General features: G+C 39.2%; 6 protein-coding genes and 1 pseudogene across 6 annotated transcripts; 5 read left to right on the forward strand and 2 right to left on the reverse strand.

The window, feature by feature from the left end:
- Positions 1-1,112: 1,112 nt before the first annotated feature.
- LOC108806855 (heat stress transcription factor A-1e) lies at positions 1,113-3,728 on the forward strand. The gene is made up of 3 exons (XM_018579059.2): positions 1,113-1,449; positions 2,313-3,473; positions 3,563-3,728. The coding sequence occupies exons 1-2, from the start codon at positions 1,195-1,197 to the stop codon at positions 3,435-3,437; spliced, it is 1,380 nt and encodes a 459-aa protein (XP_018434561.1). The 5' UTR covers positions 1,113-1,194; the 3' UTR covers positions 3,438-3,473; positions 3,563-3,728.
- Positions 3,729-3,949: 221 nt separating this feature from the next.
- LOC130502026 (putative F-box protein At4g11580) lies at positions 3,950-5,220 on the reverse strand. The gene is made up of 2 exons (XM_056996843.1): positions 4,844-5,220; positions 3,950-4,538 (listed from the first exon to the last, which is right to left on the reverse strand). The coding sequence occupies exons 1-2, from the start codon at positions 5,218-5,220 to the stop codon at positions 3,950-3,952; spliced, it is 966 nt and encodes a 321-aa protein (XP_056852823.1).
- A 741-nt stretch (positions 5,221-5,961) lies between these two features.
- On the forward strand, positions 5,962-7,015 carry LOC108809535 (probable calcium-binding protein CML18). The gene has a single exon (XM_018581675.2). The coding sequence runs from the start codon at positions 6,308-6,310 to the stop codon at positions 6,818-6,820; it is 513 nt and encodes a 170-aa protein (XP_018437177.1). The 5' UTR covers positions 5,962-6,307; the 3' UTR covers positions 6,821-7,015.
- Positions 7,016-7,305: 290 nt separating this feature from the next.
- On the reverse strand, positions 7,306-9,089 carry LOC130502028 (uncharacterized). Its single transcript, XM_056996845.1, has 8 exons — positions 8,981-9,089; positions 8,620-8,812; positions 8,475-8,533; positions 8,330-8,389; positions 8,161-8,230; positions 7,889-7,958; positions 7,747-7,773; positions 7,306-7,538 (listed from the first exon to the last, which is right to left on the reverse strand). Exons 2-8 carry the CDS (start codon positions 8,806-8,808, stop codon positions 7,489-7,491), a joined length of 525 nt encoding a protein of 174 aa, XP_056852825.1. The 5' UTR covers positions 8,809-8,812; positions 8,981-9,089; the 3' UTR covers positions 7,306-7,488.
- A 74-nt stretch (positions 9,090-9,163) lies between these two features.
- On the forward strand, positions 9,164-11,546 carry LOC130502027 (F-box/LRR-repeat protein At3g03030-like). The gene is made up of 5 exons (XM_056996844.1): positions 9,164-9,307; positions 9,441-10,365; positions 10,491-10,631; positions 10,710-11,064; positions 11,246-11,546. The coding sequence occupies exons 2-4, from the start codon at positions 9,448-9,450 to the stop codon at positions 11,022-11,024; spliced, it is 1,374 nt and encodes a 457-aa protein (XP_056852824.1). The 5' UTR covers positions 9,164-9,307; positions 9,441-9,447; the 3' UTR covers positions 11,025-11,064; positions 11,246-11,546.
- A 509-nt stretch (positions 11,547-12,055) lies between these two features.
- LOC130502029 (F-box/LRR-repeat protein At3g03030-like) lies at positions 12,056-12,673 on the forward strand (annotated as a pseudogene).
- Positions 12,674-13,796: 1,123 nt separating this feature from the next.
- LOC108809160 (cellulose synthase-like protein D3) lies at positions 13,797-19,288 on the forward strand. The gene is made up of 5 exons (XM_056996846.1): positions 13,797-14,280; positions 14,528-15,487; positions 15,716-16,523; positions 17,204-18,968; positions 19,057-19,288. Exons 2-4 carry the CDS (start codon positions 14,577-14,579, stop codon positions 18,959-18,961), a joined length of 3,477 nt encoding a protein of 1,158 aa, XP_056852826.1. The 5' UTR covers positions 13,797-14,280; positions 14,528-14,576; the 3' UTR covers positions 18,962-18,968; positions 19,057-19,288.
- The last annotated feature ends 389 nt before the right edge of the window (positions 19,289-19,677 follow it).

Below are 19,677 nucleotides of genomic sequence, written 5' to 3' on the forward strand. Positions count from 1 at the left end.
TGGTTATTAGTCACCAATATTTCTTATACACATTAATTGAGAAGTCCTTGCTCAATCAAATATCCCCTCAATTTCTAAAAGATATTGTTTTAGAAGTAGGCACATAAATTAAAAAAAAATACTTTTATATTATGTAACAAAAATATTATTAATTATTCACCTAATTATAATTTGATCAATGATAAAATAGATTTTAGAATATTATTAGTTATATAAATATAAATTATTAATATTTTTATATTGAAGATTGAAAATGGTATTTAATTTGGAACAAAAACCTCTTATCTAAAACATGAAGTATATTAAAAGGGAAGAAATACTCCCTTTGTTTTTCTTTTACTGACTTTTTACAAATCTTCACACAAATGTAAGAAACTGATACAATTAATATGCTAACTTTTTTTTTATACTTAATTTACTCATGATTATTATTACGACATATCATAATAAAAGGGTAGATGATGTCATCTTTGGTTATTATTTACCTAAAGTTTCTGGCCACAGCTAATATTTTGGAACAAAATCAAAATGTAAAAGAGTCACTTCTGAAAAAAAGGAGGAAGTAATAAATTGGACTAAATAAAGTCATGCAGGATGATGAGATGATGATTCTCATTTCTTGTTTTCTGTTTATTCACTGTTAGTTTAGTTTAGTTAGTCCAATACAGACATTTTCTGCTTAAATTGTAGGAGTAGTAATTAGATATCTAAAAATATATGAAATTTTTTGTAGCATTGGCCTTTTCACAGTGACTGGTAAGCAGTAGCAGTAGCAGAAGCAAAACACGAATATAACTGCTACCAGATTCCAATAATTCAATGCGAGTATAAAGTGCCACATATATGAAAAAGCTTAGGTCCAGCCAGATGATACCTTCTTGAAGGGGAAAAAAGACCAGGTACGTTAATGAATAAAAAAGGCCCAAGTACGTTATCTCAGTGGCCCACGTGTATTTCTTATCTAAAAAGTAATTCATTTAATAAAAAAACGCAAATCCGACGGTACAGAGAGATTCAAATCAACGGATTAAAAAACGCGACTCCTTGAGAAACTCCACCGCTTTCTAGAATAAGAAAGTAGTAAATTTGAGTTTATAAATAAAAGTGAAGCAAGCTTATAAAAATAAGTAAAGTGTATAACACAAGGAGAGGAAGATAACATCTTTTATTTGACTTTTAAGTTCTGAGAAAGAAATGGGATCGATTCCCGAATCTGTACCTACGGCGAACTCTTCTACGACGACGACGGTGGTGATGAGCTCTATTCCGCCGTTTCTGAGCAAGACTTACGACATGGTTGACGATCCATCGACTGATGAGGTGGTGTCTTGGAGCAGTGGTAGCAACAGCTTTGTCGTGTGGAACGTGCCCGAGTTCTCCAAACAGTTTCTGCCCAAGTACTTCAAACACAACAACTTCTCTAGCTTCGTCAGACAGCTCAACACTTATGTAAGCTTCTTCTTCTATCCATTTGTCTTTTTTTTTTTAAATTTAATTTATCTTATTGTTGACCAGATTTTTTTTTCTTTGCTTTCTGTGCTTAATTTTCTCACTTGTTTTGATTTGAAGTTTGGATTTTTTATTTTTGTGTATATGAACAAGCATTAGCTTTCTTCTTAGATGGAAGAATATAAATTGAAAAGTCAACTCCTATGAGTGTTTAGAATAATGCTGATTCAACGTTCCTAAAGAGCTTTTGATGCTAATTATGCACCTTTAGTTGGTTGTCCTTGTTCTGCAGATATCCTTCAGTATTATTGTGTACATGGTACACTGTTAGGAGTGCAGACATATATTTAATTTTGTTTTCTAATAGTCTCTGAGCTTGCTTCTTTTGTCTATGAGGCTGGAATTATAATCTCTCATCCCATTTTCCAACGAATTGTCTTAGGTCAAAACAAAACCATGAAGATAAATACTTTTACATAGCTTTCTTTCCTCTTGTTCTCTTACTTACCAAAAGGTTCCAACGAACTTTGCAGGCTTATTTGGACATGTTCCCCATTATGTGTCTGAAGATTTGGTTGCATCAGCAGTTCCATTTCTGCTCTTAAAGTTCCAAACAGTATTTGTATCTCACGTTAGCTTTCCATTCATTTAAATTTGTCTGTCCAGGTACATGCCGATATACTTAAGAACTATTAGTTTCCTTGAGCTATGGTACTGTAGTTAGACACAGTGGATAGATTTTTTTTTTCATATTATTTATTTAGTGGTCTTTATCTTTATACTCTGTTCTATGCTAGCTTCCTATTTTAGTGGAATCCAATTAACTTCTTGTGGTTAATGACTGTTCCATTCTTTTTTTTCAGGGTTTCAGAAAAGTTGATCCAGACCGTTGGGAATTTGCAAACGAGGGATTTCTAAAAGGCCAAAAACAATTGCTAAAGAGCATCATCCGGAGAAAGCCTACTCAGGTGCAGCCTCCACAGCAGCCACAAGTTCAGCACTCCTCCGTTGGTGCCTGCGTGGAAGTGGGGAAGTTCGGACTCGAAGAAGAAGTGGAAAGACTCCAGCGGGACAAGAACGTCCTCATGCAAGAGCTCGTGAGGTTAAGACAGCAGCAGCAAGTCACCGAACATCATCTTCAGCACGTGGGGCAGAAAGTTCATGTGATGGAGCAGAGGCAGCAGCAGATGATGTCTTTCCTAGCAAAGGCTGTTCAGAGTCCAGGCTTCTTAAACCAGTTTGCACAACAGAGTAATAATGAGGGAAACCAACAACACATCTCCGAGACCAACAAGAAGAGAAGGCTACCTGTTGAGGACCAGAAGAATAGTGGTAGTAACGGGCTTAATGGTCTTAGCCGCCAGATTGTGAGGTACCAGTCATCGATGAACGAATCAGCAAACAGTATGCTCCAACAGATACACAATATGAGTAACAACAACAATCACGGTGGCTTTCTTTTGGGAGATGTTCCTAATCCTAACCTCTCAGACAATGGAAGCTCCTCAAACGGACCGTCTGGAGTTGCATTCGCTGATGTTTCATCTAATCCTGCAATGACACATCACAACAGCCCTTGTGCAACAAACCAAGTCCTTGAGGAGACCAATTTGCCTTATCCTCAAGCTGATCTGTTAGTTCCAAACCAAGGTTCTGGGAGCCCAAGTCCGGATGTAGTTGGATGCGAGACTGATAACGGAGAGTGTCTGGATCCAATAATGGCGGTTTTGGATGGCTCAATGATGTTAGAAACCGATAATGAGTTGCTTCCTGGAGGAGTACAAGATTCTTTGTGGGAACAGTTCTTTGGTGAGAGCTCAGGGATTGGGGACTCAGATGAGCTAGTCTCAGGGTCGGTGGAGAATGAGTTGATAATGGAGCAGCTGGAGTTACAACCCAACCTGAGGAATGTGTTGAGCAACAATCAGCAAATGAACCATCTCACTGAACAGATGGGACTTCTCACATCAGATGCGCTCAGGAAATAAAATCACCACAAGCTCCATTATCTTTACTCAAGAGAGGTAAGTCCATTCTTTCTTCATTGATGAGTTTATAATATCAACACATTTTCTCTAGAACCTTTGTGCAAACAAACGGCTTGTTCTCTCAGATGTAATGTAGATGAGGAGTTAAGATTTTGTGGAGGCGCAGGCAGCAACAAAAGGATAATGGCCAAAGTGTTATGTATCTATCTATGTATCAAACTTGTTTTCCTCGCATTCTTGTCACTGTGTAATATAATAAGAGAAAATAGTCGAGTTAATTCTTGCATTATACTTTGAGAGAAGTCTCTTCTCGTATGTACTACTCAACTTGAGCATGAATCATACTATATATATATTATATATATATATTATATATATATTACATTGATAGGGTAGTTTATAATTGACAGATTAAAAACATTGGTGATATACAAAAATAAAATGTCTATAAGAACTGAAATTAATAATGGATAAAACTTTTTTTCCAAAACATTTTTAGATGAAAGATATGTCTAAAACTCAAACTCCTTAAACTCATCAGTTTTCCACTGTTTATCCCAAAAGTTGCTAAAAGCAGAATCAGATGTACTATAGTCAGGGAGTCTCGTATGATTCCACACATCAAGACAGGTTGTGCAGTCCGAACAACACAACTTAAAAGTTTCAAGCTTTTGAGTGTCAAGTATAATCTGCATTAAGGATTTATCCTCAGGTAACATTCTTAATGTTCCGTTGTTGTTGCATCGTTTTCTGAATATGCAATGTGAGATGTTAAGACTCTTGAGGTTCTGAAGGCCGAGGATGAGCGACATAAGTGCTCTTATAAAGACTGAAGTGCAGCGGAAGCTCAGTCTCTCGAGGTTCGGAAGCTTCTTAATAATAGTGGCCAATTCCATGTCCAATGTACAAGTGAATTTTATGGTGGTAAGATTTCTACAGTTTTCTGCAATGGCTTTAAACTCATGGTTCAGGTCGTCATCTTCTGTAAATTTAGCAATGATCAACGTTTGGAGATTCTTCCATTTGCTAAAAGATGATGCGAATGAATTAAGATTTTGAGTTTTCTGTATTGGTAACGCAAGTTTTCTGATGTTTGGCAACCTTCAAAATAAAAATAAAATTATTAGATTATATTTATCTCGTTAATATTTTCCATTCCATGTGGAATTCAAAAATGATAGAAAAATAATTTATTTAATTTACCAATGTATCTGGATCAAACTTAATTAATTTTTGCAGTCAGCGTCGGTTTTAATTTTATGTTGTATAGCAAAGTACCACATTTTTTTTTTGTAACAGGAATGCAATTTTGAGCCGATGTATTCACCAATTGTATCTCAAATGAACATGTACTACTACGCTACCATTGTTTAGTTAAAATGAATATTTAATGGACATAGTTTTACCCGTTGGAAATGATGGCTAGATCCTCTTCTACTACATTGGTATTAGCATTGAAGAAAAACTCAAACGTGGCTGCACGGCTGAATTTGTTGATTTCATTCAAGATCTCCCTAAGGTGGTATCGATGTTTTTCTCCATTATTAATATCCTGCAGATGTGGCTTAGAGGGGTTATCATCTAAAACAATCGAATCAAGATCGTTGAGATTGATGGTGTTCCATATAGTTTTGTTGTGAGCAGCAAGGAACCAAGCGATGCACACTCGTGATGCTCCCATGATGACATCCACTACGTGTAGCTTCTTGAAAATATTGACAAGCATGTCTCTATCCATATCTTCCCATTTTGGTATATTCTCAAACCTCTCTTGATGCTCCATAATGGAAGATAATTCTAACTTGTTCTCGTTGTGTTTAAGATATTTATAGGGTATGAAACTTATAGTGCTCAGATTTTGTAGCCATTCAAATCAATAGATCATTAATGCATGAACTTGGTGATAATTATAATATATTTTGTTCCATTTTTAAAAGATATAATAGATGTTTTGACATACATATTTGATTTATAGCCATTTCAAATCAATAGATCATTAATGTAAGAGAATGGTGATATTAGATATGCTTAGATTATGTATGTTGAAAGTCCTTATAATATATTTTTTTTCTATTTTTGAAAGATATAATAAATGTTTGTATATACATATTTGATTTTGTTAGATGATATATAAATATATATAATTTAATAGAAATTGCTAAAAATTCATATATATTATGGGATATAATACATGATTTTAGATTAATTTCTTGAGGTTGACAAAAAAATAGATTAATTTCTTGAGAAATATAGTCTTTCTTATCTTTTTGGCTAAGATGAAATTATTTAAATCAAAATGTGTATAATCCATGTTTCTTATCTATTAGTATTTGGTGAGTGGGCTCCGTCAGCCCATACGATATTCATTTCAGCCCATTGAACGACAGCTCAGAAGCCCATCTGATCGCAACTACTATATAACCACCATATGTTTTCCCTCCATAAATCAAAGACGGGGAAGAGAGCCCAAATTTACGATCATGCGAGATCCGTCGTTGCCGTCGAGCGCACTTAACCGCCGAACTGTATTTTCTACATCGCCTGCTAAGCTTTACGTGGCGGGCTTCTCGAGGAAAATGCCTTCTCCGGATAAATACAGCTTAGCACGACGACACGACCGTTTTCTCTCCACCGAACACGCGTTGACCGGTTCTGTTTCTTATTACATCTGAAATAATTTATTATCTGATTTTCTTTTTAATAAATAAATTAAAATCATTCCCTTTGGTCATAATTGAGACCAATCTAATTAATCACATACCTGCCCTGTCGTTGACTTATCAAAAAAGAGACACATATCAATCTAAAGTCCCCGAGAGAGAAAGAAACACAATGTTGTTCATCGAAACCAAAGCTTGACCGAGTTCAAAATGAGCCGTAGCGACGACGGAAACAAGCCTTTTCCGGCACCAGGGAAGAAGCTAGGCGACGAGCAGTTATCAGAGCTCCGAGAGATATTCCGATCATTCGACCAGAACCAGGACGGGAGTCTGACGGAGCTAGAGCTAGCCGCGCTCCTCAGATCTCTCGGTCTGAAGCCGAGCCAAGACCAGCTCGACACTCTCATCCACAAAGCGGATCGGAACAACAACGGCATCATCGAGTTCTCCGAGTTCGTCGCCCTCGTCGAGCCGGATCTCGTCAGGTGTCCCTACACGGAGGACCAGCTCAAAGCCATCTTCAAGATGTTCGACCGCGACGGGAACGGCTACATAACTGCGGCGGAGCTGGCGCACTCGATGGCGAAGTTAGGACACGCTTTGACGGCGGAGGAGTTGACGGGGATGATCAGGGAAGCGGATCGTGACGGTGACGGTTGTATCGATTTCCAAGAGTTCGTTCAGGCGATTACTTCTGCAGCGTTTGATAATGCTTGGGGATGAAGAAAGGTTTAATAATTTGGATTTTTTTTTTGAGATTGTTTCTTTGTTTCTAGAAGATTCGTTTGATCATCTTCTTCTTGCATATTCTGATTTCAATGTGTTTGTGTAGTAGTTTGTGAAGTACTGTTTCATATCTTCTCTGATGAAACTTTGATAGCTTGAACAGAAAGCTACATCATTTTAGGGCAAAATACTATTTATTAGCTTTTGCTGTGTGAGTCCGAATCAACCAATTGCACTAGTAGAACATTGTAGCAACAAAAAAAGTATTACAAAATTGAGCATTACAAATATGGAACATTACATTTTGTTTATATTGAAATTAATGGTGCAGATGTAATCCCTATAGGTAGGCTTATACACATGTTCAAGAGAGTTCTAAATTTTTAACGTTAACCTAATTAATTCTTTTTCTCTAACCCAATTCTTTTTTTTGAATGAATGTGAAATTACATTCTCTAATCTAATTAATTAGCTTAATAATATTTGGTGGGATAAACAACAATTATTATCATATGACTATCTTCTAAGTAAGGTAATTGTACAAATTCATGTAAAATCGAGTAATTAAATTGAAAATTGCCAAAAATGGTTAAGAAGAAATTTTTTTTTGTCACTAACATTCTCTCCTTTGTGCTAGATTGTCTGAATACTGAATCTAAGAGTTGTTACATAAGCTTTAATCCACCTGTTACATCATCAACAACATCCACCGGTCCTGCACAAGTAAATAATCTTATGGTGAATAATAATTCATTAGTAGCCGAAAACTGAATTTATTTTAGATTCCATCCAATTCAGTTCAAACACAGAGTGGTTAAAAGAGGCTGCAGCTATTAAGCTAGTGCATTTCGTACTAACTACTACATAACTTTTTCTCCTTTTATAAATTTTTAAAGAAGATTGACTGATCATAGATAACTTACCAAGAATAGCCATTACTGTCCTTGAATCTGGAAAAAGAGAACAATACACATTAGACTCTTATTTTCTTTCAGACTATGGTTAAGTAGGATAAGAAACTTGAGAGTAGGTTGATTTCTAATGACAGCAACTATGGAAACTCACCCGGAGCGATCTGTGTTTTTCCTGCATCGATGGTGATATGGGTTGGCAGTTTAAGGGACTTTGCTCTCTCCTGTCAATATCAACAACATTGTTAAGGCTCTCTGACTCTAATGTTGAAATCATCTAAACAGTCAGCATAAGAGGCTAGGAAATTTTCTTCTATTTCCGTTGGCCTCTAAAAGTTGAAATTTGTAACTTAAATCAGAGTCCAAGAAACTAAACAATCTGCAATCTTGCAAAAGAGGCAAGCAGAATTCTTTAAGTAAACTTACTCGCAAAGCTAGCATCTCTTCCTCACTCTCGATTTTGACAACAACTTTTGCCTGTGCAGAATTCTCCCATCTGCAATAACAGCAAGTCAATTTTTTTTTTGGTAGGAAGAGAAAACCTTTAACAAAGGATCTGAGGTAGACTATGATGACATGTCATCTAGTTTTTAACCTGTTTAAGGCTTTTGGCGCTCGTCGAAGGAGTTTCTTGTATAAACCCAAAGTTGCATGACTACACACAATGCAGACCAAAAATAAAAGGAATTAGTAAAGGCTTGGCGTGGTTGAAAAGACTAAAAAGAGATAAACAAAACTACCTGCATTGAGCTGCAATCTTGCCTTTACCCATTTTAAGATCATTCCTCGCTACCAAAACCTACACATACAAAGCCCAAAGAAGAAAATTCATATTCAGCCTAGTGTCTATACATATAGAAATAGGTAAAGAGCAAGGGTACAAACCATTTTGAATCTTTTGCGGGAGTCAGTCAGTTTCTCAATCTCTAGGGGTTCCTTGGACTTAGTCTTCTTGTTTCCACTAGACTCGGCCACAGATTTGGAGGAGGGGACGAAGATACGGCGTCGTAGAGTGCTGACGTAATATCCAAGTGCAGCTCCAAGGAGTAAGGCAGTTAACCACATCAAATCCATCACCCTTCAAGAACAAAAAGTATACTCAATTAATACAAAGTGAGCAAAAAAGTTAAACGATAAAGCTACTTGGATTGCTCGAGTTCGATTCTAGGACACCACCAACTTTAAATCGAAAATACGTTTACAATCCGACTAGTTACTTAGTTAGAGAGTTTTTTTTTTACATTACCTTAATCTCCCCGGCGGCTGAGCAACGGTTAAACAGTCTTCTTTTTCTCTGAACTGTTTTTTAACAATTAAAGGCGAAGATAGTCTTCTGTTTGGGAACGGGAATATCTCTGTCCTTCCCTATATATAATCCGGTTCGACCCATATGTATTGAGAAAAAATAAAAGGAAAGAAATTACCATTTTTACCGACAGAACATCCGAAACTGCCCTCACTCTCTCCCTTTTCAAAAGGACCGAAAGTTGCCCTAATTCAAAGTGTCGATACTGCTGCAAAAGGTTTTTGCATTTTCAGTGTTTTGTCTTCCTCTTACTCTCTGTTACCAAAGGTAAGTGTCTTCAGAATCAACTTGCCCTGTGTGGTTTCTTACTTTGGTGTTGTTGTTAACTATGGTTGTTGTCTTTGAACTGTTTTGGGTAAAAATTGATTTTTCCTTAGGAACCTTTTGTGTGTTACTGCAGTGAAAAAATGGATCTCTTGAGCGCTCTACCAGACGATGTTCGTTCTCATATACTATCGTTCCTCACCACAAAAGAGGCTGTTCTGACCTCTGTTCTCTCCAAGAAATGGCGTTATCTGTTTACACGTGTCCCGGTCCTCGACGTTGATGACTCTGACTTTCTTCATCCGCGGTTCTTCATGACATTTGTGGACCGTGTGTTGTCTCTCCAGGGTGATGCTCCCATCGAGAGATTCTCTCTCAAGTGTGAAGACGGTGTTGATCCGGACCGTGTCAACGGTTGGATACGCAATGCTCTGCGCCGCGGTGTCACCGAGCTTGATCTGTCCATTAACCTTGAGGACGAAGATTATCTTCTGCCCCGAGAGATGTTTGTGAGTAAGACGCTTGTGAAGCTCAAGCTAACGAGCGAGTTTGGTCTTCATTGGTGGGTTGGAGCTGATGGGACTCTCTTACCGATGCTTAAGCGTCTCCACATCGCCTCGGAGATGATGAGCATGGACTGTGACATCAAGATGGAGAAGTTCCTCGCTTGTTTCCCTGTCCTCGAGGAAGCGGAGATGATAAGCATGGACTGGGTGGATCCTGTCGATACGGTGTCTAGCTCAACTCTCAAGAAGCTGAGTCTCCACGCGACTGGGATGAAAACCATTCTAAACCCGAAGAGCATCTCTTTCGATGCTCCGAACATGCGTTTCTTGGCCTACTCTGATTGGGTTGCGGAGGACTATCCGCTTGTTAACCTGAACAAGCTAGATGTGGCTCGAATCGCGCTCTCGGTGACCGATGATCAGACCAGGAAGATGAGAGGTCCGCGTAAGTATCTGTCGGAAGGTGATGTTGTAAGGCAGTTTGGCAATGTGGTTAAGCTCATGAACGGCGTTCGGAATGTTCGGGAGCTTCACTTGCATCCTGATACTCTCGAGGTTAGTTTTATACTCAAATAAAAAATAAAACAGAGTCACACATGATCTAAAAAGTTTTTTTTTATTTGAATAAATTTAACATTTTTTTTAATGTCTAGTTATGTTTCTTGCTCTCATGTTTGCAGGTGCTATCTCTATGCTGTGAATCAATGCCTGTGTTCAAGAACCTCAAGATGTTAATCATCACAAGTGACGAGGATAGAGGATGGCAAGCAATGCCAGCTCTCCTAAGGAACTGTCCACAGTTAGAGTTTCTACTCATTAAGGTGAGATTTTTTATAAATAAATTAAAAAAAAAACATGTGTTGAAATTACTTAACAATATAACCTTTTTGTTTCTGCAGGGTCTGGTGCACCATGTGACAAAGCAATGCGGGGATGCTTGTGACTGCATTCACAAGAAGCACAAAGGACGTTCGCTTAAATCATGCCCGGTGAAAATGTTTGTGATCAGAGGGTTTACGGGGACGATGAAAGAGATTAACATGATAGAGCATTTCTTGGACTATTTTCCTTGTTTGGAGGAGATGAATATCTATATCGAAGAAGATGTTCCTACGCCGCTTAAGTACGACCGTCAATTTGCCGTTCGTGTCTTAGAGATGATTGAAGAGTTCGACTACTCGTACAAATGCAATGTCCACCTCCTTCATGAGTGAAATTGGACTGCTCAACTAAGACTCTGAGATCATCACCAAGGTAGATATGCCTAACAAAGTTTACTCAATTGCTTTGTGTTGATTCCTACCTTTTTGGTACCTTATTTTTTCCCAAAATCAACTGTTTTACCGGTTTAGCTCCTCGGTTTACTCGATTATTTCTTCCTATAGTACCAAGCATTTTTTGTAGTTAATAATATACTTATTTTTGTTTTGTGCAGAGAGGATGGATCTTGTTTTGCAGCACGCTGTCTAGTCTCCAGTGACGTTTGTTTAGTTTTTCCTTTTTGATGTTGACAGAAACTGAGTGAGTGATGATGTTTTAAAACTCTGTTTTGTCTACATTTTGGTTCGACCAAGAAGGTTTAGTGGTTTGATTTGCTCGGTTCAAGTTTTCATTATCGGATTATAAAACGTAAAACACATTCTGTGATTGTAATATGTACGTTGTGTACGCGTGCCATTAGCAGAATTTCGTTTTTTAAATTAAGCTTATAAACAAATAATTAAATAGTGTTTACTTGCTCCCGTTAATAAAAAAAATTGAAGCAATGGTTGCCATCGTAACGTGTATCAGTAGCAGTGCTGATGTATTTGCTCGGTTCAAGTCCCTTCTTCTCCTCCTCCTTTTCGTAATTCAATTTGGGCAACACGACCACATGTGACTTCGTCTTCAGAAAATATCTCTTAAACTAAGAAAAGCGTTTTCTTCTTCTTCTTCTTCCAAACATCTCATCTCAACCTTCCTCTGCTACGGTCTCTCAGGTAACATTTGTCTTTACAATCTTGAATATCTATCTCAAAGGGACTGAGAGTGTTGCCCTAATTCGAAGTGTCATCACTCACCAGTGCTGCGAAGGTTTTTGATATCTCTTCTTGGTCTTAGTCTATGGTACCAAGGCAAGTGTCGTGTTTCAGAATCAACTTTGCTTTGGGTGGTTTCTTACTTTGGTGCTGTTAGGGTTGTTTTTGAACTGTTTGGTAAAATTTATTTGGCTTAGGAACCTGTTGTTTGTTACTGCAGTGAAAAAATGGATCTCTTGAGCGCTCTACCTGACGATCTTCGTTCCCATATACTATCGTTCCTCACCACAAAGGAGGCTGCTTAGACCTCTGTTCTCTCCAAGAAATGGCGTCACCTGTTTACACGTGTCCCCGTACTCGACGTTGATGACTCTGCCTTTCTTCATCCTCAAGGCTTCATGGATTCTGTGGACCGTGTATTGTCTCTCCAGGGCGATTGTGCCATCAAGAGATTCTCTCTCAAGTGCAAAGACGGTGTTGATCCAGATCGTGTGGATGGTTGGATATGCAACGCGCTGCGCCGTGGTGTCTCCGAGCTTGATCTGTCCATCAACTTTGAGTATTATCTCCCTCGAGAGATGTTTGTGAGTAAGACGCTTCTGAAGCTGAAGCTAACAAGCGAGTTTGGTCTTCGTTGGTGGGTTGGAGCTGATGGGACTCTCTTACCGATGCTCAAGAGTCTCCACATCGCCTCGGAGATGATGAGCATGGACTGCGACGTCAAGATGGAGAGGTTTCTCGCTTGTTTCCCTGTCCTCGAGGAAGCAGAGATGACTAGCATGGACTGGATTGATGCGGTTGATACCGTGTCTAGTTCAATTCTCAAGAAACATGTGTTGAATTAATTACTTAACAATATAATATTTGATTATGTAGGGTCTGGTGCACAGTGTGACAAACGAATGCGGCGGATGCTTGTGACTGCATTTACAAGAAGCACAAAGGACGTTCGCTTAAATCATGTCCGGTGAAAATGTTTGTGATTAGAGGGTTTACGGGAATAATGAAAGAGTTGAACATGATTGAGCACTTCTTGGACTATTTTCCTTGTTTGGAGGAGATGAATATCTATGTTGAAGAAGTTGTTCGTGCACCGCTTAAGTACGACCGTGGATTTGCCGCTCGTGTCTTAGAGATGATTGAAGAGTTCGACTACTCGTACAAATGCAATGTCCAGCTCCTTCATGAGTGAAAAGTGGACTGCTCAACTAAGACTCTGAGATCATCACCAAGGTAGATATGCCTAAATCAACTGTTTTACCGGTTTACTCGATTATTTCTTCCTATAGTACCAAGCATCCACATGCAGAGTGGAAACTGTTTTGTAAATAGCTTTGAGGTTTTTTGTAGTTAATAATACACTTAATTTTGTTTTGTGCAGAGAGGATGGATCTTGTAACTTGTTTGCAGCACGCTGTCTGACGTTTGTTTAGTTTTTTTCCTTGTGCTTGTTTAGTTTGATGTTTGACAGAAACTGAGTGATGATAATCTCTGTTTTGTCTAACATTTTGTTTAGTTTCAAGTTTTCATTATCGGATTATAAACTGAAAAAGACATTCTGCGATCGTAATATACGTGTGTACGCGTGCCATTAGCAGATTTGTTTTTTTTTTAATTAAGCTTATAAACAAATAATTAAATGGTGTGTTTACTTGCTCCCGTTACAACATGCGTGATTGACGTTTTTGATGGGCGGTGTTATACACAAAAGCTCACACGTTAAACTAACCCAACATTTTCTTCGTAGACCATTATTTCACTGCTCAAATACCCAAAACACCCTCCACTTCCGCGTTACTTTATCGAAACTTCCCAAAGTACCCTCATCTTTTTCCCTTTTTCACTTTTTTCACTTTTTTCTTCTTTTTAATAATTCCGTCGACCGCGTTACTTATATATAAACAAAGTAAAATAAAATAATGGAATCTCTTGAATCTCTCCACCTTGTCCGAAAACCTTAACTCAAAAAGAATACCAAAAGGTTATATAAAAAACGTCTTTTTCCCTCGCCGGCGTTTTGACAATCGTCGTTACTGTTACCGTCACGAAACTATAACTACTTCAGTTAAAAAAATCAAAGAGCAGAGATAGGGATCTTTGTATCTTCATTCATTCTCAACATCTCTTCTTCTTCTTCCTCCCCCCCAATTATTTTCTAGAAATAATATTTTAATTTATGTAAGATCTCCGAATAATAAAAAAAAAATGAAGCAAATGGTTGCCATCTCTTGCCATCATAACGTGTATCAGTAGTAGTGCTGATGTATTTGGTCTCACGACTAAGTCCCTTCTTCTCCTCCTCCTTTCGTAATTCAAATTGGGCAACACGACCACATGTGACTTCGTCTTCAGAAAAAAAAATCTGTTAAATTAAGAAAAAAAGCGTTTACTTCTTCTTCCAAACATCTGCTGAAGATCTGAACCTCAACCTTACTCTGCTACGGTCTCTCAGGTAACATTTGCCTTTACTGTCATAATATTATCAAAGTTGTTTGATCTTAATGATGGTTTAGTTTTCCCTCTTTAGCTGCTTCTCTCTTTTTATTTTTCTTGGTGGGGGTAATGAGACAATGATCATTGTCTTTTTCGATGTCTTTATTGTGTAATTTATGATAAGATCTTGCTCTTTGTTCTTGTCTAGATCTATTGATGACTTGTTCTTATCTGATCTGTGACAATGACCTTTATCTATCTCTCAGGGATCTGCCGGCTACAAAAGTCCGGTGTATATTTAAAAACTAGACGATCATGGCGTCTAATAGTCATTTCACAAACAGTAGATCCAATCTATCAACAAACTCCGACGCCGCCGAAGCAGCCGCCAGGAACCAGCAGCATCAGCAGCCGTCCGGCGTCACATTCGCTCGACGAACTTCCTCCGGACGCTACGTCAACTACTCGAGAGATGACCTCGACAGCGAACTCGGAAGCGTCGATTTCACAAACTACACCGTCCACATCCCTCCGACTCCAGACAACCAGCCCATGGACCCGTCCATCTCCCAGAAGGTGGAGGAGCAGTACGTGTCCAGCTCCCTGTTCACCGGAGGCTTCAACAGCGTCACGCGCGCTCATCTCATGGACAAGGTGATCGACTCAGAGACCAGCCATCCGCAGATGGCCGGCGCGAAAGGGTCCTCTTGCGCGGTTCCCGGTTGCGATGTGAAGGTGATGAGCGACGAGAGGGGTCAGGACCTTCTCCCTTGCGAGTGTGATTTCAAAATCTGTAGGGACTGCTTTGTCGACGCGGTGAAAACTGGCGGCGGGATCTGTCCTGGTTGTAAGGAGCCTTACAGGAACACGGATCTGACGGATTTGGCTGAGAACAACAAGAGTGTGCTGCAGCAAAGGCCTATGCTTCCTCTTCCACCTTCTTCTTCTGGTGGTGGTGGTGGTTCGAAGATGGAGAGGAGATTGTCGTTGATGAAGTCGACTAAGTCCGGTTTGATGAGGAGTCAAACCGGTGATTTTGATCATAACCGGTGGTTGTTTGAGACGAGCGGGACTTATGGTTACGGTAATGCTTTTTGGACAAAGGATGGGAACTTAGGTAGTGAGAAGGATGGTCACGGTATGGGGCCGCAGGATCTTATGAGCAGACCGTGGAGACCGCTTACTCGGAAGCTCCAGATTCCTGCTGCTGTTATTAGTCCTTACAGGTGTGAATACTGTTTGTTCTTATTAATCCAATATATCATTATTTAGTTCAAAATGTTCTAAAAATCAGTATAGCCGGCGCCTAGGTGTCCGCTTAATCGGCAATCAGACCTAAACAGAGCAATTTTTATAGAAGAATTTTTCTTTAAATAATCGGTTAAGTGTTAATCAATAATTCATATAAAGTTTTCTTGAACATTTCATTGATACATTTAATCTTTCTTGTGCAGGCTTTTGATATTTATAAGAATCGTTGTTCTTGCACTGTTCTTGATGTGGAGGATTAAGCATCAGAACCCAGATGCAATATGGCTATGGGGAATGTCTGTGGTTTGTGAGCTTTGGTTCGCTTTCTCTTGGCTTCTTGATCAGCTTCCGAAGCTGTGTCCTATCAACCGAGCTACAGATCTCAACGTTCTTAAAGAGAAGTTTGAGACCCCCACACCGAGTAACCCGACAGGGAAGTCTGATCTCCCTGGACTAGACATGTTTGTGTCAACAGCAGATCCGGAGAAAGAGCCTCCTCTCGTCACTTCCAACACCATTTTATCCATCCTAGCTGCTGACTACCCTGTTGAAAAGCTTGCTTGCTATGTCTCAGACGATGGAGGAGCGCTTCTGACGTTTGAAGCCATGGCCGAAGCAGCTAGTTTCGCAAACATATGGGTTCCTTTCTGTCGTAAACACAACATCGAGCCGAGGAATCCGGATTCGTATTTTAGTCTGAAGAGAGATCCTTACAAGAACAAGGTGAAGGCTGATTTTGTGAAGGATAGGAGACGTGTGAAGCGTGAGTATGATGAGTACAAGGTTCGGATCAACGGCTTGCCTGACTCTATCAGGCGACGTTCTGATGCTTATCACGCGAGGGAAGAGATTAAGGCCATGAAGGAGCAGAGACAGAACAGAGAGGATGAGATCGTGGAGCCGGTTAAGATTCCTAAGGCTACGTGGATGGCTGATGGTACTCATTGGCCTGGAACTTGGTTAAACTCTTCTCCAGATCATTCCCGTAGTGACCATGCTGGTATCATTCAGGTACAACATTTCCTCTCAGTTCATATATATTCTTTAAGGAACAAGAATTTTGGTTTATTTCAGTTCAGTGTCTATGTCATCTCTAGACTTAGGCACATCTATCTAGAACCGAAACTGAAACCAAACCAAAATAACCAAAAACTGAAACTCAACTGAATTTCATAAATATCCAGACTGAAACCAAACCAAAATAACCGAAAACCGAAACTCAACTGAATTTCATAAATATCAATTATATTTAGTTTATAATAAACAAATATCCTAAAATAATATTTATACACTGAACTACCTGAAAACTCAAATATTTCTTACCCTAAATATTTAAATTTATCTGAGCTATCCAACAGTTAGAACTACCAGAATTACGATATATATTTAATGTAAAAAAATCTGAATTATCCGATGTATTTATCCGTATTATCTGAATTACCCGAAAAACTAGAACTAGATCCGAAGCGGACTCAAAGTTTTTCAGATATTTATTTGTTCCCAATTTTGCTATTCAAACCGAAAACCAAAATAACCGAACCAAAATTTTTAAATAATAGAACGGTTCATAAATGTCTTGAACCAAAAACCTAAAACCTGAAAACAAAAATATCCAAATCAAATTCAAACCGAAAACTGCTCCCATTCTCATCGCTAAGATAAATGATTGTTCAAATTTTTGATAAATGCAGGTGATGTTGAAGCCTCCTAGTGATGAGCCATTGCATGGAGTATCAGAAGGGTTCTTAGATCTTACAGATGTCGACATCCGTCTTCCTCTGCTGGTCTACGTCTCGCGTGAGAAACGACCAGGCTATGACCACAACAAGAAAGCAGGAGCCATGAATGCATTGGTCCGAGCATCCGCAATCATGTCCAACGGTCCATTCATATTAAATCTCGACTGCGATCACTACATATACAACTCTCAAGCTCTGAGAGAAGGAATGTGCTTCATGATGGACCGAGGCGGCGACAGGCTCTGCTACGTTCAGTTCCCGCAACGGTTCGAAGGTATTGACCCATCTGATCGGTATGCTAATCACAACACTGTCTTCTTCGACGTCAACATGAGAGCTCTCGATGGTTTGATGGGTCCGGTTTACGTCGGAACGGGTTGTCTCTTCAGAAGAATCGCCTTGTACGGATTCGATCCGCCGCGGTCTAAAGAACACAGCCCTGGATTCTGTAGCTGTTGCTTCCGTCGCAAGCAAAAGAAGAGCCGTGTGGCTGAAGAAAACAGATCTTTGAGAATGAGTGGTGGTGGTGGCGACTCTGATGATGATGAAGAGATGAGTCTTTCTTTGGTTCCTAAAAAGTTTGGAAACTCGACGTTCCTTATAGATTCGATCCCTGTGGCAGAGTTCCAAGGCCGTCCGCTCGCAGACCACCCGGCCGTGCAGAACGGACGGCCTCCTGGAGCTCTCACCATCCCTCGTGAGCTTCTCGATGCATCGACGGTCGCGGAAGCTATTGCAGTAATCTCATGCTGGTACGAGGATAAAACCGAGTGGGGGTCACGGATCGGTTGGATCTACGGGTCTGTGACCGAAGACGTGGTGACCGGTTATAGAATGCATAACAGAGGATGGAAGTCGGTTTACTGCGTGACGAAACGTGATGCCTTCCGCGGCACGGCTCCTATCAACTTGACGGATAGGCTTCACCAGGTTCTAAGATGGGCTACTGGCTCGGTGGAGATCTTCTTCTCGAGAAACAACGCCTTTTTGGCGAGCCCGAGGATGAAGATCCTCCAGAGAATCGCTTACCTCAACGTCGGAATCTACCCTTTCACGTCGATCTTCCTCATCGTCTACTGCTTCCTCCCTGCGCTCTCGCTCTTCTCAGGACAGTTCATAGTCCAAACGCTCAACGTCACGTTCCTTATCTACCTCTTGATCATCTCCATTACGTTGTGTTTGCTAGCTCTCCTCGAGATCAAATGGTCAGGAATCGAATTGGAAGAATGGTGGAGAAACGAGCAGTTCTGGCTCATTGGAGGGACAAGCGCTCACTTAGCTGCTGTCATCCAAGGACTGCTCAAAGTGGTGGCTGGAATCGAGATCTCTTTCACGCTGACGTCTAAATCAGGAGGAGATGACGTGGACGACGAGTTTGCGGATCTTTACGTAGTGAAATGGACGTCTCTGATGATCCCACCGATCACGATCATGATGGTGAATCTGATAGCTATCGCTGTGGGGTTCAGCAGGACGATATACAGTGTGATTCCGCAGTGGAGTAAGTTGATAGGAGGAGTGTTCTTTAGCTTTTGGGTGTTGGCTCATCTTTATCCTTTTGCTAAAGGGCTTATGGGGAGAAGAGGAAAGACTCCGACCATTGTTTATGTTTGGTCGGGACTTGTTGCCATCACTATTTCGCTGCTTTGGGTTGCTGTTAATCCGCCTGCTGGTTCTACTCAGATTGGAGGATCGTTCTCGTTTCCGTGATGAATAGGTTTGGTTTCTCAAACTCTTCTTTGTTTGAAAATATGTATTTGCTGAAATCTCCTTGTAAGAATGTTTCTTCTGTTCAAATGATGCAGAGTCTTACAAGAAGAGATGCACACGGAGAATACAAAAGTATAGTTGTCGCGTAGAGCAAGTCAAGAACTAAGTACTTGTCTCATTGTCTCTTTTTTCTTTTTCTTCTGGAAAAGGACATTTTTTATTTGTCTTTTCAAATTTTGTAATCTTTGATGTGTTGGTGGAATCATTTATGTTGCTACTGTTATTTTGTATGAACTGAAATTTATCATATATATGATTGTTTATAGATTTTTAAATATTAATAGAATAGAACTCGTAATTAAAAAAACTGATTATGTATTTCAAATTTGGAAAATGCAGTCAATCATTTGAGATATTTTAGGCTTATGCTTCTCAAATCTCATACTACATTATATTATATTGTTATTATTATTTATTATTTTGAATTATATAGAATGTCTCTTACGAAAAGATCAACGTTTTAACATTTTACACATACAGTATTAAAAACAATATCAAATTTCGATTGTAAATATATTATCTTTTGTAATTAACTATTTTCCACATTTTTGACCAATATATTTTAATAAACATAATTTTTTTAGAAGGTCTAAAATTTATAATTAAATAAGATATTTAAAATATATATTTTTGAAACAAACTTTTTTTTAAAACAG

Source organism: Raphanus sativus, unplaced genomic scaffold, assembly GCF_000801105.2.
Source record: "Raphanus sativus cultivar WK10039 unplaced genomic scaffold, ASM80110v3 Scaffold0389, whole genome shotgun sequence".
Classification (NCBI taxonomy): Eukaryota; Viridiplantae; Streptophyta; class Magnoliopsida; order Brassicales; family Brassicaceae; genus Raphanus; species Raphanus sativus.

Bases quoted from the DNA above. Each gene is read 5' to 3' on its own strand.
- LOC108806855 (XM_018579059.2), top strand. From the start codon at position 1,195: ATGGGATCGATTCCCGAATCTGTACCTACGGCGAACTCTTCTACGACG. The intron at 1,450-2,312 runs GTAAGCTTCTTC...CTTTTTTTTCAG, and splicing joins TCAGACAGCTCAACACTTAT to GGTTTCAGAAAAGTTGATCC.
- LOC130502027 (XM_056996844.1), top strand. From the start codon at position 9,448: ATGGATCTCTTGAGCGCTCTACCAGACGATGTTCGTTCTCATATACTA. The intron at 10,366-10,490 runs GTTAGTTTTATA...TCATGTTTGCAG, and splicing joins TGCATCCTGATACTCTCGAG to GTGCTATCTCTATGCTGTGA. The intron at 10,632-10,709 runs GTGAGATTTTTT...TTGTTTCTGCAG, and splicing joins TAGAGTTTCTACTCATTAAG to GGTCTGGTGCACCATGTGAC.
- LOC108809160 (XM_056996846.1), top strand. From the start codon at position 14,577: ATGGCGTCTAATAGTCATTTCACAAACAGTAGATCCAATCTATCAACA. The intron at 15,488-15,715 runs GTGTGAATACTG...TTTCTTGTGCAG, and splicing joins GCTGTTATTAGTCCTTACAG to GCTTTTGATATTTATAAGAA. The intron at 16,524-17,203 runs GTACAACATTTC...TGATAAATGCAG, and splicing joins ACCATGCTGGTATCATTCAG to GTGATGTTGAAGCCTCCTAG.
- LOC130502028 (XM_056996845.1), bottom strand. From the start codon at position 8,808: ATGGATTTGATGTGGTTAACTGCCTTACTCCTTGGAGCTGCACTTGGA. The intron at 8,231-8,329 runs GTTAAAAACTAG...CTGTTATTGCAG, and splicing joins GCGCCAAAAGCCTTAAACAG to ATGGGAGAATTCTGCACAGG. The intron at 7,959-8,160 runs GTAAGTTTACTT...TGATATTGACAG, and splicing joins AAGAGATGCTAGCTTTGCGA to GAGAGAGCAAAGTCCCTTAA.
- LOC108809535 (XM_018581675.2), top strand. From the start codon at position 6,308: ATGAGCCGTAGCGACGACGGAAACAAGCCTTTTCCGGCACCAGGGAAG.
- LOC130502026 (XM_056996843.1), bottom strand. From the start codon at position 5,220: ATGGAGCATCAAGAGAGGTTTGAGAATATACCAAAATGGGAAGATATG. The intron at 4,539-4,843 runs GTAAAACTATGT...TTTATTTTGAAG, and splicing joins CTAGCCATCATTTCCAACGG to GTTGCCAAACATCAGAAAAC.